Source organism: Erpetoichthys calabaricus, chromosome 5, assembly GCF_900747795.2.
Source record: "Erpetoichthys calabaricus chromosome 5, fErpCal1.3, whole genome shotgun sequence".
Taxonomy (NCBI): domain Eukaryota; kingdom Metazoa; phylum Chordata; class Cladistia; order Polypteriformes; family Polypteridae; genus Erpetoichthys; species Erpetoichthys calabaricus.
This window is the reverse complement of record NC_041398.2, coordinates 204,056,827-204,075,669: the sequence shown is the minus strand read 5'-3', so window position 1 is coordinate 204,075,669 and position 18,843 is coordinate 204,056,827. Positions and strand designations below refer to the sequence as shown.

Here is an 18,843-nt window from a genome sequence, read left to right as displayed (position 1 = left end):
GGTTCTCACACCCCTTAAGCACTGACTAACAGATTAATCTTATCTTTCATTTTTCCAGTGGCCAACCTTTACATCCATACTCACTTCAGCCCTTTTTTGCACTCTATATATTTTAATATATATACACACACATACACGCTAGTAATTAAGGGTTACTTTCTGCATGTCATTTTGTGTTTCTAATTGAATGGATAAAAGAATATAATGATAAAACATATAGGCACCGATAAATTGTTAGAATACTAATGATGTGCTGACATACTGAACTAGAGTAGTAAGTTTAAACTCCCAGCTAAATAATTATAGAGGAACAAGTCAAACATGTGAACTAATAACGAACAATTTAGGACAGTTAGGAATTGGCCATGGTTTGGATTTCATAAGAGACATGGGTAATGTAATCAGGTTAAATTACAGAAGAAAGAAAGGGGGATGAAAAATTTAAAGGAAATCAAAAAAGATGTTATTAATCTTCCTGAAAATAAAAAATAAATGAACACTTTAAGAAACTCAGAAAAGTAAAGACTGAACAGTGTGAATATCCTAAGTTGTTTAGAACAACGTGGGATAATGGTATAGTAATAACCAATATTAATAATATCATAGTGTGGATGAGTATTTTTCTACATACATTTTCGTGTACAAAGCATAAATAAGATCAAAATAAAAAGCAGCAGCACAACTGTGATAAACTGGATCCATGATTGCCCTTTACAATTATTAAAAGTGAAATATCATATTGGTTTTCTCCAATTTTTTCTTATTTTGTTTTTCCGGTGAGGTTGGATTTTTCTGGGCCTTGGAACCAAAAGATCACGCTATTAGTGAAATCTGGGATCCCCTACTTTTTCTGTAAATAGCAAAGAATTTTTTGCCAGTCAGTCAGTGAGTCAACTAGATAACATGTAGGTTTAGACGTATTGTATGCTGTATACAGAGATACTGTCCAAAATGCGATCACTCCACTGACTTTACCAGGACAAATCTAAAGAAGACACACAAAGACAGTGTTTGTAGCTACACAGAGAATCACATACCCATTTCCTTTCCAGAGTCAGGATGTTGCCAACACAGAAAAAGACCCAAGCACCCAGTTCACCCACCTCTTCTTGTCACTTGAACATAAAACACTCAATATGAGGACAGAAGACCTGAAGAACAATTTAGTAACAGAGTTAAATAATGAAGGCATTACTGGAGTTGTCCTGAGGCTTTCCTATCCCATCTGAGACTCTAAATCACGTTAGCTAAAAGTCTTCTTTTTCAGCACACACCTGATGATAGCTCTACTACTGAAACTGCATGCTTTTAACTTTTTCTATTTATGTATTATTGTTTCTTTTTTATTACAAATTATTAAACTGGCATAGCTAGCCCCAGGAAATCATTCTATGTTTACTTACTGTTTTTGTTCTCATAGAAAATTAAAATGTACTGATTAAACTAAGCATTTCTTCCATTACTCTGTATATTTCTTCCAGCTTTTTTTATACCAAAACAATCATGCCCGCAAACAAATATTTTAAAACAAAAAGGTTCTCACTTTCTCCCTGGAGTCAGTGGTTATTGTGACTGACTGAATGACCACAGTAGAATCTGACACAAGTAAAGCCTCACACAAATTACTGCTGAATACTGAACAATTGCAATTACAATGAATGGAGTCCAATGTCATGAATTGAGTTTGCACTACAAGAGTGTGTTTTACATTCAATCAACATTTAGTGTAAAAGACCAACTCTAATGTGAACATAAATATCAGCAGGTTATGAGGAATACATACTACAGGCTAAAATATCACTTGCGAAAAAAAGACTCAAAATTGAACTTAGAGTTAAATGTGCCAGAATAATTAAAAAGAAACAGCTTCTGGTATTGGCAATTCTAAACTTGTACTCAAGTGAATATGTTCATGAGCAAGCTCTACAATGTGTTGGCTGGGCTGCCAAGAAACGTTTTGGCCCCTTCTGAATCTGAATTAGATTAAGCAGGTTTGAGACTGAAATGAGTTGAGATTCTGCTATTTATTATCATTATATCATTTTTTTATTCCTTAACTTGGGGCTTCACCTCCTGCTCGCTTCGTCCCCCCCCCCCCCCCCCCCCCACCTGCATCTCTGTCTATCTTGCATATGTGGATTTCACTTTCACCAAACAACAAATCTTTTAATTGTTGTGGATATCGCTCTTCATTGGGAAGAAACACTACTTTTCCCTGATGGCAACATGAATTAGACAATCTACAAGTCTCCGACTTAAAGTTTAAAGCCAAACAATATCTACATACTTCTGTCATATCACCTATGTCCATATATTCGTTCTCTTTTCACTTTTACCTTTTCGTCAATATCGCATTGAATTTTGAATCCATGTTTGGAATTACATTGTGACAACGCAGCGTATAACTTCCCATGAGAGAATATCGTTTCTTTCTCTCTATAAGAAATGTGTCTGACAATAGCATTCACACAAATGAGAAATGATTGAACCGTGTGCGTGGGCAGGACTTTTTCAAATCTCTTTGCATATGCTCTTGTCTCACAGGGCTTGAAATTTTCTCTCGCAGGATTTCACTTTCACCAAACAACAAATCTTTTAATTCTCGCAGATACGCCTCTTCATTGGGAAGAAACACTAGTTTTTTTTTCCCTGATGGCAACATGAATTAGACGAACAACAATTATCCGACTTAAAGTTTAAATCCGAACAATATATTCAATCTCTTTTTGCTGTTCTGTTATTTCACCAAGTAATAATTTCCGTTTGTTTGCGCTAATGTGATCTTTACTATCCTTTTTTTGAGACTTTCGAATTTTCATACTTTCATTATCTCTAACCTGCTCTGCATGTGTACCGCGCCAACATTTTTGAATCCTTTACAACGTTCTACTTTGTCATCTACTCTTTGTCTTTTATTTCCTGTCCCGGGTGTGGTTAAATCTCTTGGCACAAAGACTCGCCTCGCGGGACATATAAGTGTCTCTCTGAGAAAATCACATCTCGTCTCCTTCCAAATTTTTTTTTTATAATAGAGAGATTAATAAATATAAGCACTCACATAGATGAGAAGGCATATACATTCACAAGGAAAATTATTAGGAGCTCCTGAACACCTGCTTATGAATGCAATTATCTAATCAGCCAATCATGTGGCAGCAGCACAATTAATAAACCCATGTAGATATAGGTCAGGAGCTTCAGTTAACGTTCTAATCAGACACCAGAAATGGGAAAAATATGACCCCAGTGAATTCAACTGTGACATGATTGTTGGTGCCAGATGCAAGGGTTTGAGTATTTCTGTAATTGCTGATTTCACTGAATTTTCACACTTAACGGTGTCTAGAGTTTACTCAGAATGGTGTGAAAAACAAAAAACGTCCAGTGAGCAGCAGTTCTGCATGCAGAAATGCCTTGTTGATGAGAAATCTCAGAGGATAATTGTCAGACTAATTTGAGATAACCACTATGAACAGCTATGGTAAACAGAAAAGCATCTTAGAATGCACAATATGTTGATCCCTGAGGTGATGGGCTACAACTAAAGAAGACTACATCAGGTTCCATTCCTGACAGCCAAGAATAGAAAGTAGAGGGTGCATTGGGCACAGGCTCACCAAAATCAGAAAGCTGAAGACTGGAAGAACGTAGCCTTGTCTGCTGAATCTTGGTTTCTGCTGAAGCACACAGGTGATAGGATCAGAATTCTGTGCCAGCAGTATGAATCCATACAGTACATCCATTCTGCTTTATATCAACAGTCCAGGCTGGTGGTTGTGGCATAATGGTGTGAAGAATGTTTTCTTGAAACATTTTGAGCCTATTATTACCAGTCAATAACTGCTTTATTGCCACACCCTATATGAGTATTGTTGCACATCATCATGTGCATACCTTCACGGCTGCAATTTACCCACCATCTAAAGGCTACTTACAGCATGATAATGCACCACGTCACAAAGCAAAAGTCATCCCAAACTGGTTTCATGAACACGGCTATGTGTTCAGTGTTCTGCTGCGGCCTGCCAAGTTACTGGATCTTTACAATGTGGTAGAACCCAAGATGTGCATCATGAATATGCAGATGACAATAATGCAATCAGGTCAGCATGGTCCAAAATCTCAAAGCAATCTTCCAATATTTTGTTGAATCCATGCCACGAAGAAATTAGGCTGTTTTGAGAGCAAAGGGAGGCTCAACCAGGTATTAAAATAGTGTTCCTAATAATTTGCTAAGTGAGTGTATAGGTCTATAGGGTGATAATGGTAGTGTACATTAAACACTCCCATGCACCCTCTAGGACCCTGCTAAGGGTGTAGAGCTGGTCCACTGTTCCGCGACCAGGACGAAAACCACACTGTTCCTCCTGAATCCGAGGCTGTGTGGTTTTCGTCCTGGTCGCGGAACAGTGGACCAGCTCTACACCCTTAGCAGGGTCCTAGAGGGTGCATGGGAGTTTGCCCAACCAGTCTACATGTGTTTTGTGGACTTGGAAAAGGCATTCGACTGTGGCCCTCGGGGAATCCTGTGGGGGGTACTCTGAGAATATGAGGTACCGGACCCCCTGATAAGGGCTGTTCGGTCCCTGTACGATCGGTGCCAGAGCTTGGTCCGCATTGCTGGCAGTAAGTCAAACCCGTTTCCAGTGAGAGTTGGACTCCGCCAGGGCTGCCCTTTGTCACCGATTCTGTTCATAACTTTTATGGACAGAAATTCTAGGCGCAGCCAGGGCGTTGAGGGGGTCCGGTTTGGTGGACTCAGGATTGGGTCACTGCTTTTTGCAGATGATGTTGTCCTGTTTGCTTCATCAGGCCGTGATCTTCAGCTCTCTCTGGATCGGTTCGCAGCCGAGTGTGAAGCGGCTGGGATGGGAATCAGCACCTCCAAATCCGAGACCATGGTCCTCAGCCGCGAAAGGGTGGAGTGCCCTCTCAGGTTTGGTGGCGAGATCCTGCCCCAAGTGGAGGAGTTCAAGTATCTCGGGGTCTTCTTCACGAGTGAGGGAAGAATGGAGTGTGAGATCAACAGGCGGATCGGTGCGGCATCCGCAGTAATGCGGGCGCTGCATCGGTCTGTCGTGGTGAAAAAGGAGCTGAGTCGCAAGGCGAAGCTCTCAATTTACCAGTCGATCTATGTTCCTACCCTCAGCTATGGTGATGAGCTATGGGTAGTGACCGAAAGAACGAGATCGTGAATACAAGCGGCTGAAATGAGTTTCCTCCGCAGGGTGTCTGGGCTTTCCCTTAAAGATAGGGTGAGAAGCTCAGTCATCCGGGAGAGGCTCAGAGTAGAGCTGCTGCTCCTCCGCATCGAGAGGAGTCAGATGAGGTGGCTCGGGCATCTGATCAGGATGCCTCCTGGACGCCTCCCTGGAGAGGTGTTCCGGGCACGTCTAACCGGGAGGAGGCCCCAGGGAAGACCCAGGACACGCTGGAGGGACTATGTCTCTTGGCTGGCCTGGGTAACGCCTTGGGATTCTCCTGGAAGAGCTAGAAGAAGTGGCCAGGGAGAGGGAAGTCTGGGCATCTCTGCTCAAGCTGCTGCCCCCGCGACCCGACCTCGGATAAGCGGAAGAGGATGGATGGATGGACATTAAACACACATAATTATACAAAGAGAAACTCTCAATCACATCAATAATGGGCCTTATCTAAAGACAAAGTGTTACTTGGAATTAAGCAACACAAATGTGACAGTATTGTTATGCTAAGAAGACAATTCATGCTTTAATAAGTTTTCTTCTAATTAACTTTCTCCTCTTCTGACCTGTCATTTGGGAGGTAGAGGTGGGAATTATAAGCAGTACCTGATTACATAATTGTTTTCCATACACTTCTGCAGATGATCCCTTCCTAAACCCTTCCTGCATACATTAATGTAATTTGGGAATTGGTTTATCCTGTAAAGGTTGACACAGAGATACAGTGTTTATCACTTGTCCAAATATGAACCACGGCCCCATTACTGAAGACTCTGCATGTGTGCAAGATGTGCCTGTTGGCTTACTGGTAACTCTAAACTGACCTAGTATGAGTGAACATGAATTTGTGCATAAGTGTGCCCTGCAATGAAAAAGTATTTGAATTGGACACAGTGGGTATGGAAGTGGAAGTTCTTATGAAGTTCTTATGTAGACATTGGATGCATTGTACATGAGGGTCTTTTGATATAATGATATAACATAACATGACATAACAATTTCAAACTTGCTTAGTCAAATTCAAGGTTCGAGTAGGGTTGGGCCCTATGTCTCCAGCACTAGGCCCATCCAGAAACCACCATTTATCCCTATAAAGCCCACTCAAGCACACATTCACATTGGGACATTTAAAAGTTGTCAATTAACCTAATCTACAAATCTCTGGAGTAAAACCACGGTACCAGGTGGAAGAATCATGCTGACATGAAGATGGTAAATGAGTCCATCCATAATATGCAATTACACAAGTTACACTCAGATAAAAAAGGTCTTGAAAAAATATATAATATTTATATGTAGATTTACTTTCCCTATCATTGAGAAAAATTAACTAATGGAGTGGTTTACTTTAAGTATCCAATACATTGAATTAATGTTCTTAGATATCACATTAACACTATTTTAAGTTAATCTTACTTAAAATTAACACTTTTTTTAACACTTTAAGCATAGTATTCTCACTTTCTCTATACACATTTAAATTAAGATTATATAACTTAAAATAAATAAGTTTTACATATGTGTCTTTGCATAAAATATGATATTTTGCATAAAGAACTGTCCCTTTTTTTAAACATATCACTGCATTTTCCATTGGCTCCCCAAACTTTTGAGCAGTTGGAAAGAAAGTTAAAGACTTTTAGCAAATTGTTATTTTTTTCCAAATGTTGTGAGTTATAGGTAGTTGTGGAATCTGATTTATAATACTTTTTACAATACACTGGCAAATTTGTGTTTTTGCTTTCTCTACAACAGGGTAATTTATGTTAAGAAAACACAAAAAATTTACACACCTAAAGAAAAATGAAAAAGTGTTCCATATTCTAACCTGTTGATTTACTTTTAAACACTTTGAAATTATTTCAGTTTTCTTTTATTTTTTTGTCTGGCAGCTTCTGACTTAACGAATCAGAGAAAACCCCCGGATATCATTGTGATGTCTAGTCACGCAAAATGTCAAGCTATTTAAGGTTCCTCCCTAGTTTTGGCCCTCTAGATCCAAAAATACTCATTTTTAGGCCATATTTTGCACAGGAAATTACACCCTTATGATAAAGAGTAAACCAATAGGTGTTGTCACCTATTAGCAACAGACAGGCTTTAAATGTTTCATTTCTTAGCTTCATTTCTTGCTGTTATGTATTGTACAGTATATCACTTGATGGTATCAATAAAAATTTGATCACAAAAAACTTTAGGTGCAAGACGAATATAGGATAGCACATGGTTCTCTTTCAATCCAAATGGATGATGCAGAAGGTTCCGCTGGTGTGTACAGACAAGATCACATGGCATGCAGAGCTGCATAACACAAATATTTACATTTTTGTCCGACATAACTTTTATTTAGAGTTTTCAAAAAGAATGGTGGATACACGTGAAGGAAGATCACATGACACAATGAGCACTGATACATTCCTGTACATCTGGTGCTTCATTCTTTGATTATTGCATGGTTCGTTTTTATTTTAGCCAAGTGTGATTACATTGAGAACATGGAACAAAAGATGCTTTCAAATTACAGTGCCAGCAATTGACATGCATTCATCTTAAACTTTGATGTCTGTTACTTAGGTAAGTCCTGTACTAATTCTCAACTTGTGGATCCAGAGGCTGCACTGTGAACTGTTAGCACAAATCAACACAGTCAGTTTATTTGTATAAAATATAAAATGAAATGCTTACAGCAGCATTGCCTCAATTGTTGAAAGGCAAATTACAGCCTGGGATGACCATAAGTGTGGATGTCCTAGAAGAACATTGTTTCAGTTGTTATATTAATGAAGATGCTTAAAACATTCTCTACAACACACAATAACTGGCCAGACAGTCACAGGGATAGTTTTGATTTAAGATACAAAGTTGTTTCAGTTTCATTCCTACCTTAAGCTAATACTCATGTGCCTTCTTTTTAAAACTTAATTTATCCATTAAATAGTTGCTGCCAATTAAACCATATTCTTGCCATTACTTGGCACAAGACAGCAGGAACTAATCCTACAGTACCTGGAATGCTAGTCCATGACAGGGTACAATGGCTTATACTAATGCAGTATTGAGTTACCAATCAACCTAACATGTTTGTCTTTTGGAAAATCTACAGAAAGCCCATGCAGACAGGGAGAAAGCACAGACAGTGATCAAATAGGTCTCTGGACTCGTAAGACAACAGCACTAACTATTGTGTGACAATGACCTACATTAAAATATCTAAAGTGAAAATGTAATTAAACATAGATATCTGTATTTAGAAATAATATGAATGGGAATAAAAAACTATTTAAATAACACAATTAATGCACATGTAGTTTATAATGTAATATCTATCTATCTATCTAAATGACATTGCTAAAGACAAGAAGTTAATGACCTGGGGCAGATTGGGAACAAAGAAAAAGAAGGTGAATTAAAACTTAATAAGTAGATGGCCTTACTGACTGAAAAGAGTACAACCCATACATACACACATACATAATTTATAAAGATATATTTGGAGATGTTCTACACAGAAAAGCCAAAAGATTCACTACAAGCTATGGTAGGAAGATTTCACAGATTTCAATAGAGACTTGAGGTTATATATAGATAATCATGTGGGAATATACAAATAATGTGCTTTAGATCTATACAGTCAGATCTAAAACAGACAGATAGACAACACCCCTCAAAGACACGCCAGAGTTAGTAAAATTAAATCAATCTTCAGACCAGGATAAACTGCATAACTGCATTCAGCTCCACTAGGGAAATAAAGAGAGCACAATTCTGCCCATACCCGTCTAACGGTGCGGCTGACGACGGTTTAGCCATCTATAAAATATCCCGTATTACCCATTCATTTCTGGACACCTTACTCTAGTTTTCACATAATCTCCGTTAGCCTGGAGCACTGATGATCCTCGGCTATCGTTCTTAAAGAACACAAAGGACATTCATGCCGACCACGTGTCGCGATGTAAACAGAAAGGGGGGTGAAGTCCCAGTTGGCACCGATTGCTGAGACTCCACCACTGTCAAATCACCCCAACGCAAACCTCGTGGCACCACACCCTCTTCTGCAACCGAATAGGAGGACATGCCTGACGTGCGTCTTTAATCCGCTTTTATATATTTTTTTCTTTCTGAGCCACAGCTGCCAAGTTGAAATGTGTCATTTCATAAAAACAGAAAGCCTGAGAGCATTACTTAAAATGCGGTGAAAGCCTTATCTGAGTTTATATTTTAGCAAGACGGAAGAGAACGAGCACCTGTTTATGAATGGCAATTGTATTGCTATGTTTGTACCATCCGCTTGCTAGCACTTCTAACACTTTTCCTCGCGATGAAGTCCACAACAAAAAAAAAAAACACTAAAGCACTCAACGCGAACCCTGGGCGTTTTATTCGCTACACTCCACAGAGTGTGAGTGGTAGCATTTTTATTTTTGTAAATAACCTTACACCTTTTATAATCACAAACCGGTAATATCGCGACCGATGTAGCATTCAGTTCGACAGCGAACGCAGTACCAGCAAAAGCAAGTGGCAGTGTTACCTGTATACAGCACGAGATTTCCGAATCATCCAGCAGCCTGATGGTGCACCTAATCTCCTGGTTTAACGATCGGATGCTTGAACTGCGAAATCGAAGCATTTTCATTCTTCTGTCGTCGTTTTCACATGCCCAAGTAATCCTGCTCCTACCCAGTAAGAAATACGCAGCGGTGCAAATCTGTCAGTTGAGCCCTGCGATGCCGAAGCCCCACATACGCACAGCCAGTGAGTGTGCTCTCGCACCCCGCGTGCGTGTGCGGGCTGGGCAGGGCTGGGAGACGGAGCGCGTGTGACGCGGCTGTCTGGATGTGTCGCCTGTCTCCCTCTTTCGTTCGCTCGCTCTCTCTTTCTCTCTACCCATTCATCTTACAATCCGAAAACATTAATTGCAAAACTGCAGAGGTTCTGATCTGATCGCTTATTTTTTGTCATAAAGGGCAAGAACAGCGACGTACTGTGTGACACTTGGATCACTGCTTTACGCAAAAGGATTACGCCTTAAATAGCCACTGGGGAACAACATGAAAAAACACCAGCCTGTGTATAAAATGCACTTGCATGCTGACGTTTTCGCACATCCTTCTATTTTGTGTGGTTTTTTTTCATACTGTTTTGCTCATTATAGGATCTAGTCCCATAGAGGGTGAACTATTTTCATGTTTTCAAATACGGATTTATGGGGGGTATGAGGGTAGTTCGACGCGACAAGGCAGGTACTTGGACATGGCACCTAAAGTCAGTCAGTTTGGAGGAGATCTACGCTACTGGACTTCACCACATTTATTCTCCTTTCCGCATTTTGGCTTCGCGGCAACGCCAATTAATATGTATGGCTGTAGTGTTTACTCTCGGTAAACCCACGGGGCAGTAAGTTGTACAGCGGGGTGTGGCGGTTGGTGGCCCGTTACATTATTGTGTGCCACTGAATACCAGGGACCAGTCCACCTTAGACATATTCACAAGAGTCAATTTCGGGTGACCGATGGTCGTGTGTATTCCGCTGCTTTTCCAATAAAATCTGTACTGTATATTGGTTTAGTTCCAGTCACGTTTCCATTACAAACAAGTACTCTACTGAAACGGTGTACGTGTACGTCAATTATGTAAAACTCATAGGGCAGATATTTGTGTACTTACCCCCGTAGTTCCAACAGAGTTAATGGAGTTACAGTTTCAGTTGTTCTCTGCCTTGCTTTTATACTGGTTTTCTACATTTTTTTCTATTTGTTAGCACAGTTCTCGACGCCCGAACTGTACAAATACGTTGCCGGGCTTCTGCTGAGCACACGTGACTCCGTTTAGCTCAAAACTTGTCACGTGGTGCTTTTTCGTTCACTGATTGGTTTCTGCCTGCGTCCTTATGCAAATAACCAAATTCTCTAAAAGTTACTAAATGGTATGCTGCTTTTAGTTTGTTTTTTACGCAATACTTGATTGTTTTATCTTAAATTTAAGTATATTGGTCCAAAGTGATTCACAGCGCTTGGAAAATTTGACTGTTAATAGTAAAGAAGGTGAAAAAAATGGAAATGCAGTGTAAAAATGGCAAAAAATCAATTACAGTAAGGGAATAAAAAGAACAATTACCACTGTAGTGTATATTCATTATTTTTCTACGTTCTGTATGTGCAGTGAATTCTTAAAGTATTCAGACTCCTTCACTTTCTGTACACTTTACTGTGTTATAGAGAGAGGTTGGGAGCATGCACTGACAGCCTGTTGCTGCACCCATCACACAACTAACAGGGCCGGCCCTAACAATTGCGGGGCCCTATGCGAAACGGATTGCGCGGGGCCCAGTCGGGGTAGGGATAAGGGTAATAAGTGAAAATTAAGATTTTGTATTAGAAAATAAATTCGTCTTTGCATTTTATTCATTCTTTACTACGTACAAAATCTCGATCAAATTTACTTTACTTTACGAGCCTTGCGTGTAGCGAAGTCATACAGTATATCATCAAAATTTTGTTTCCTACATAGATCACGCTCAATAGCAAGAATTGCCAAATTGTTCAATCTATCTTCGTGAATTGTTGACCTCAAGTAATTCTTGATTAGTTTGAGGCGCGAGAAGCTTCTTTCACCAGATGCCACAGTTAAAAAAATGAAAAATGAACAAAATAAAGTATCTACTGATTTATTACGTCGTTATTGCATTTGATTACGTGATTTAACGTTTGAACGACAATTTGCATTTGATTATGTCACGTTTGCATTTGATTACGAGTAAATAAAATTTAAAAAAATACCTTAAGTCTACCAATTTAGGGGAACTTGAGGTAAGATGAACCACTTTTTAAAATTCCTTGTCAAATCCACATTTTTTGCTTTTTACCAGTAATTTTCAGTCAAATTATTGTTAATGATCTGCATATGCATGCGCTTGTCGCTTGGGGATGAATCGGTACGTTTTGAGCAAGTGTTTGTGAAAATTTTTTTTTTTTTATCTTACCCCTACTACGGGTAAGATGAAACAATCGTTTGGGTAGACGAATCACATTATTTTATTTTGTAAAACTATCTTAAACATTTGAAATGAGAGACTATTCATAAAACAAATTGTATAAAGATACAAGTTGACGTGCCGATGATTCTATGGCTGACTGTTAACATAGGGTGGGTTATCAATGTACAGGATCTTCGAATTTTATACAACGCGTGTTTCTGAGGAACAAGCTTTACTCACCGGTGAAAAAATCTTCGTCTGGTAGAAAAGAGAAAATTTAAACCACTGCCGGTAAATTTCAAACTATTCATCCAAAAAACCGATAACATCATCTCCATAAATAGCTCCTCCTATTTGATTGGTTTCACTGAGCTGAGCCATCATAAGGTTAAGAACGGTGTCTGTTTCATCTTACCCCAAGTTCCCCTAAATGACGAGTTTAGAGATAAAGCACCCGAGCAGCTACAATTTTTTTTCAATTTTATTTACTTGTCGTAATCACTTGAAACAACGACGTAATAGATAAAAAACACTGTAAAAACATAAAAACAGAATAAACACGCTGACCTATACATGATTATAAGTTATAATGGTTTAATTTAATAATTTACACCTAGAATTAGCGCGGGGCCTATGAAAGTGCGGGGCCCACTGCGGCCGCATAGGTTGCAGTGGCCTAAGGCCGGCCCTGACAACTAACCACATGGATTGGGACCCAAGTGCAGTTGGTGACACCTCAATGCCACACTGGAACAATGGGAGGTTTTTTTACAGTGGCTGGAGTGCCAATCCTGCCACCAACCCCCAAGTTTTCCTTCTAAGTTGGAGGACCTGCTTGCAGGGCTGGATGCAGATTAACGTCATGCCCAGGACGAAGCAATTGCAGGTTAAGGGCCTTGCTCAAGGGCCCAACAAATTTGGGTCACTTCTGGCATTTGCAGGATTCGAACTGGCAACCTTTTTATTGCTGGCACAGATCCCTAGCCTCAGAGCCACCACTCCATCATTGTTGTAGATGTTGTTGAATTAGTTTTAAATGGATACATATGTCATTTGTACTCATCAATCTATGCTCAACCGCCCATAATGACAAAGTTAAACCATGTTTTCACTAAAGGTTTGAAAATTTTGTTCATATACTGTAAGTATTCAGACCATTAATTCAGTACTTTGTAGAAGCACCTTTGGCAGCAATTACAGCTTTGAGTCCTCTTGGCTAAATCTCTACAAGATTTGCAAACCTGGATTTGGACAATTTATTCCATTCTTCCAAGCAGATCCTCTCAAGGTTGAATGGGAAGCATCTGTAAACTACCATCTTCAGGTCTCTCCACAAATGTTCTATGAGGTTTACGCCTGAGCTTTGACTGGAATACTCAGGAACCGTCCAAGACTTGTCCCAAAGCCACTAAAATATTGTCTTGACTGTATGCTTTGTGTTATTGTAATGCTCATAAATGAAACATCGCTCCAGTCTGAGGTCATGCACACTCTGGTGCAGATTTTCTTCAATGGCCTCTCTGTATTTGGCTGTATTTGTCCTTCCCTCAAATCAGACCAGTCTCCCTGTCTCTGCAAGTGCTTCATGATAGGGATGGTATTAGGAAGGTGATGACCAGCGTCTGGTCTTTGCCAGACATAGTGCTTGGAGTCATGCCCAAAGAGTTCGATTTTTTTGTCTCATCAGGCCAAATAATGTTTTTCCTCGTGCTCTTACAGTCCATTCAACTGTCATATGCTTTTTAATCAAGAGTGGCTTCTGTTTAGTATTTTGTAATAATCAGGATAGAATTGAGGGTGTAGAGGTGATTGACCCACTAGGGTCAAGTGACCATAATGTAATACAATTCTCAGTATTTTGTAAGAGTACAGATGCAAAGACTAAAATTGTTAAGTTTAACTTTGGTAGGGCTAATTTTGAGCAGATGCGACAAAGTCTAAGTAGGATACACTGGGATAAGCTTTTAAGTGTGGAGACAGTCAAGGAGCAGTGGAACAGGTTTAAAAATGTTTTACATGTAATGCAGGACAGATACATACCTAAATTTAAAATTAATAGGAAACTAAAAAAAAACTCCACGGTGGATTAATAAAGATTTAAAAAAGAAGTTGTAAAGGAAAAAAACTGCTTTATAAGGCATATACAGTAAGACTAATGACTGCAAAGTGAATCGTAGAGCGTATGAGAACATGAGGGCAACCATTAAGAAGGATATCAGGGAGGCTAAAAGACAGTTGGAGAGGAATATAGCAGATAAGGCGAAAGACGACCCTAAGAGATTCTTTCAGTATTTTAGTAGTAAAAGAACAGTCAAGGAGGAGGTCAAGTGCATCAGAAATAGTAAAGGGGAATTAAAAGATACAGACAGTGAAATAGAGGATGCCCTAAACTTATATTTTTCTGAGGTGTTTACAAGTGAGCAAGTGGATAACCTCCCAGAGGTAACAGGGATTACTAAGGAGGTACTGAGGGATTTGGAAATTGTAGAGGGAGAAGTGCTGCTCAGATTAAATAAGCTGAAATCAAACAAATCACCAGGATCAGATAATATTTACCCTCGAGTTCTTAAGGAGGCTAGCGAGTACATATATAAACCCTTGACACATATTTTTAGGAAGTCACTGCACACTGGAGAGATTCCGAAGGACTGGAAAATGGCAGATGTCATCCCATTATATAAAAAGGGTGACAGGGCAGATCCAAGCAACTATAGGCCAGTAAGCTTAACATGCATCACAGGAAAATTAATGGAAGGAATTATTAAGGATAAGATTCAGCAACACCTGGCAAGGACAGGAGTTATTCTGAACAGTCAGCATGGGTTCAGAAGAGAGAGGTCGTGTTTTTCTAACATGCTGGAATTCTATGAGGTGGCAACAAAAGGATACGATCAAAGTGGAGCATATGATATTATTTATCTGGACTTTCAGAAAGCATTTGATAAGGTGCCACATGAGAGGTTGGGCATCAAATTAAAAGAAGTGGGAGTTCAGGGTGATGTTTTTAGATGGGTGCAGAATTGGCTCAGACACAGGAAGCAGAGGGTGATGGTGCGAGGAATCTCATTAGAACTGGCCGATGTTAAGAGTGGTGTTCCACAGGGGTCAGTGCTAAGATTAAGAGGTGACATGATTGAAGTGTTTAAAATTATGAAGGGAATTAGTACAGTGGATCGAGACTGTTATTTTAAAATGAGTTCATCAAGAACACGGGGACACAGCTGGAAACTTGTTAAGGGTAAATTTCGCACAAACATTAGGAAGTTTTTCTTTACTTAAAGAACGATAGACACTTGGAATAAGCTACCAAGTAGTGTGGTAGACAGTAAGGCATTGGGGATTTTCAAAACTCGACTTGATGTTTTTTTGAAAGTAATAAGTGGATAGGACTAGCGAGCTTTGTTGGGTTGAATGGTCTGTTCTCGTCTAGAGTGTTCTAATGTTCTAATGTTTAGCTACTCTGCCATAAATTCCACATTAACAGAGTGCTACTGAGATGATTTTCCACCCGACAGGTTCTCCCATCTCAGCAGAGGAGTTCTGAAGCTCTGTTAGAGGGAGCATTGGGTTCCTGACCAAAACCCTTCTTTCCTGGTTCACAATTTGGCCAAACTAACAACTCTAGGAAGAGTCCCAGTGGTTCCAAACTTCTTAAAGTCCACAATTATAAGGGTTAGTGTGCTGCAGAGAACACTCAAAGTTTTAGAAATGGTTTTATACCCTTGCTTTGACCTATGCCTCAGCAAAAGTTCCTTGGGCTTCATGGCCCTGACTTGCAATCTGAATGCTGTGGGACCTGACAATCACAATTGTGTGCTTTTCTAAATGATGTCCAATCATTTTATTTTGCCACAGGTGGACTCCAGTCAAGTTCTAGATGCATCTCAAGGAGAATTAAAGCAAACAGGACATATCTCTCCACAAACTGGAGTGTCACAGCAAAGGGTCTGAATACTTATATGAATGAGAGATTTCAGTTTTTGATATTTAATAAATTTGCAAACCTTTCTGAAAACGTTTTCACTTTGTCATTATGGACTATTGCACGTAGATTGACGGGCAAAAATGGCAAATTCATCCATCTATATACACAAAATGCTGATATCTGTCCGTCTGTGACACGATTATTCGTATGGGGCGTGAACCTTGATCTTGGTATTAATCGAAAGCTTATGACTTGACATATTCTGGGAATTAAAAACAGTATGTAGTGATAATCTGGTGGGCATAAAAGTGTATTGTTATTAAAGCACAGTCCCCATAAGCCCATGTATTGTTAAAGGATAAGTTTGGTACTTTTCAAGTCAAAGTTATTTCTTCACAAATATTGTATATATGCATTTGCCACACAAAATTATGTTCTAAAGTTAAGGGCTTTCTATAAATTTGATAAAATATCTTGCCTGATCTGATGCTTTATAATGGAGAGTATGGGGCACAGATCCATAATGCATCCATTTTTCAAGCCAAGATGTTTGTCTAGTATTGATCTGCACCTTCCATGTTTCTGACAAGTGGTAGTTTGTAATGCAGGGTGCTGAGGTACTGCCCCCACAAATATTTTTAAAACTCTACCTAAATTAAATAGGTAATGTGAAATAATCATGAAGTAAATTTGTTTATTTTCACAAAATGCCTGGGGTCTGCACATGTCAACATCTCATAAAAATTGTTTCTGACTTGTATTTGTTTAAATTCTGTGTAAACAGCTATATTTCCTGAGTGAAGGATGCCGGCAAATTTGAGAGTATATGTAAGTCCTTGAACTTTTGGCAAGCAGGTGACCTGAGGCTGCCGTTTAACTGGTTGCTTTCAGATTTTCACTCCCACATTTATTGGCATTGAGTTACTATTGTTTTACGTCTTTTTAATGTAATGTGATTGGACAATCGCCAATGCACTATTTCAAGTTCACATCAGTGGTTCATAGTTCACATCCGCCATTAACATAACTACAGATGAGCGGGTGCAACTTTAGGGAGATGGCAAATTCAAGTGGAACAGATCAGAAATCAAAGAAAATTCGGTTATTTCTTTAATGAAACACCCCTTCCTAAATCATTTACTTGAAGAAAAAAAGAACATAAAGGAGCTTGGACTGGACCGACATAACCTAAGAATTCAGCAGCAGACAGGTGATCGAGGACAAGCTTACACACTGACTTTTTCCAACCTTGTTATGACAAACTGAGTTGGCTCACTGGATAAGGTGTAAGTAATGCCTTTTTTGCTTTCCCTGTTTGCTGTTTCAAAGTGTCAAAGTGCTGTGGACAATGACAGGGGTACGAGACCTAAAACATCTTTCTGAAAAATGCAAGTGGCATGAAAGTAGCCACAGTCATCTAGACCAGTGTTTTTCAACCAGTGTGCCACAGCACAGTGGTGTGCCATAACAACTACTTAGGTGTGTCATGGAAATAATAGTGTAGGACACCTGGGTACGAACCTGAGCGGGACAAGCTCCACAGGTGTTCGGGATCTGTCCAAGGAGGACAGGACTACCTGGAGAAGCTGGTATAAAAGCAGCCCTGTGATCACTATGTTGCAAACACAGCACTTTGAGCACTTCAGATGTGTCCCCAGGCTGCTAGAAGCCATCTGCCTAGGTGTATGGTTGCCAGCGAGCCTCACAGTGCTGGTTGATAGTGGACATGCAAGTTGCCTCTGAGGCAAAGAGAGGCAGGCAACGAGGCAAAGCAGCTTGAAGATGCTACCATCGTTCTCACTAAGTGCATTGTCTGCAAATGTTGATCTCGGAACTCCTTTTTTTACCGGCTTCTATGGCAGTCCTGCCGGTTCAGGCAGTTGAACATGTGTATGAGATATACTGTAGATGTGTTTGTGGTTAGTAAGATGGCGCTGTGCCTTGTGATGATTTTGGTTACAAAAAGAGTGTGCCACTACAGAAATAAAAGGTTGGGAAACACCGATCCAGACAATAGCATGAGGCTAAATTGTTTTTGCATGCTTAGTGAAATGACTCAGTTTAAGAAGAAGGTTATGTATGTTCAAGGAAATACTGGTATCCTGATTGTAAAGGAAGAATACAATTTAGATTGGAGTTGTCCTGTGGGTGTAGTACAAGACAGGTTGGGGGTGAGTTATGTTTTAAAATGTGAGGGTCTGTGGATCTTACGATGTGATTTTGTGCCCAGGTGAGGTAAGCCTGGCATATTGGCATAGGACTGGACAGATGGGTAGCAAGTGTAGAATAAAAGTTGGATGAGAATGACTCTAAGGGTGTGGTAAATGATAAACTGGGATGCAAGACTTCAGAAAAATCAGAGGACTTTATTTTTATGTGGATTTATGGAATACAGTGGAAATGGCCAAGGACTGGGTACTCAATTAGCAGAGGCTGAATACGATTTGGATTGGACTTATGCTATGGAACTGTTATAGGACAGATGGAAATGCATGTTATTGGAAGATTTCATTGGTGGAGGTGCAGACATTATGGTGTGTTTTTTTTTTTAAATGGGCAAGTTGACAGAGGATTGAGCAATTCAGAGAGAGGTATTGTATAAAATTTGGGTGGCAGGTGCACCTGTTCCTCTCCACATCTATTGGACAAGTTATGGGAAGAATATGGGGACTGTAGATGTCATAGACTGAGGTTTTGGAGCACAGTATGAAATGGGAAAGCTGGCATCATATAATATA

The 18,843-nt window shown here is 39.6% G+C and overlaps 1 protein-coding gene across 2 annotated transcripts in view; it reads right to left on the bottom strand.

The window, feature by feature from the left end:
• frmd3 (FERM domain containing 3) overlaps positions 1–10,179 on the bottom strand; it is a 276,915-nt gene extending 266,736 nt beyond the window's left edge. The window contains exon 1 of one of the 2 annotated variants that reach the window (XM_051928615.1): positions 9,736–10,179. In XM_051928615.1, coding sequence (XP_051784575.1) covers positions 9,736–9,840 — 105 coding nt within the window. In that variant the 5' untranslated portion in view covers positions 9,841–10,179. The remainder of the gene's footprint in view (positions 1–9,735) is intronic. The other variant, XM_028802430.2, reaches the window with a different exon arrangement.
• Between the last annotated feature and the right edge of the window lie 8,664 nt (positions 10,180–18,843).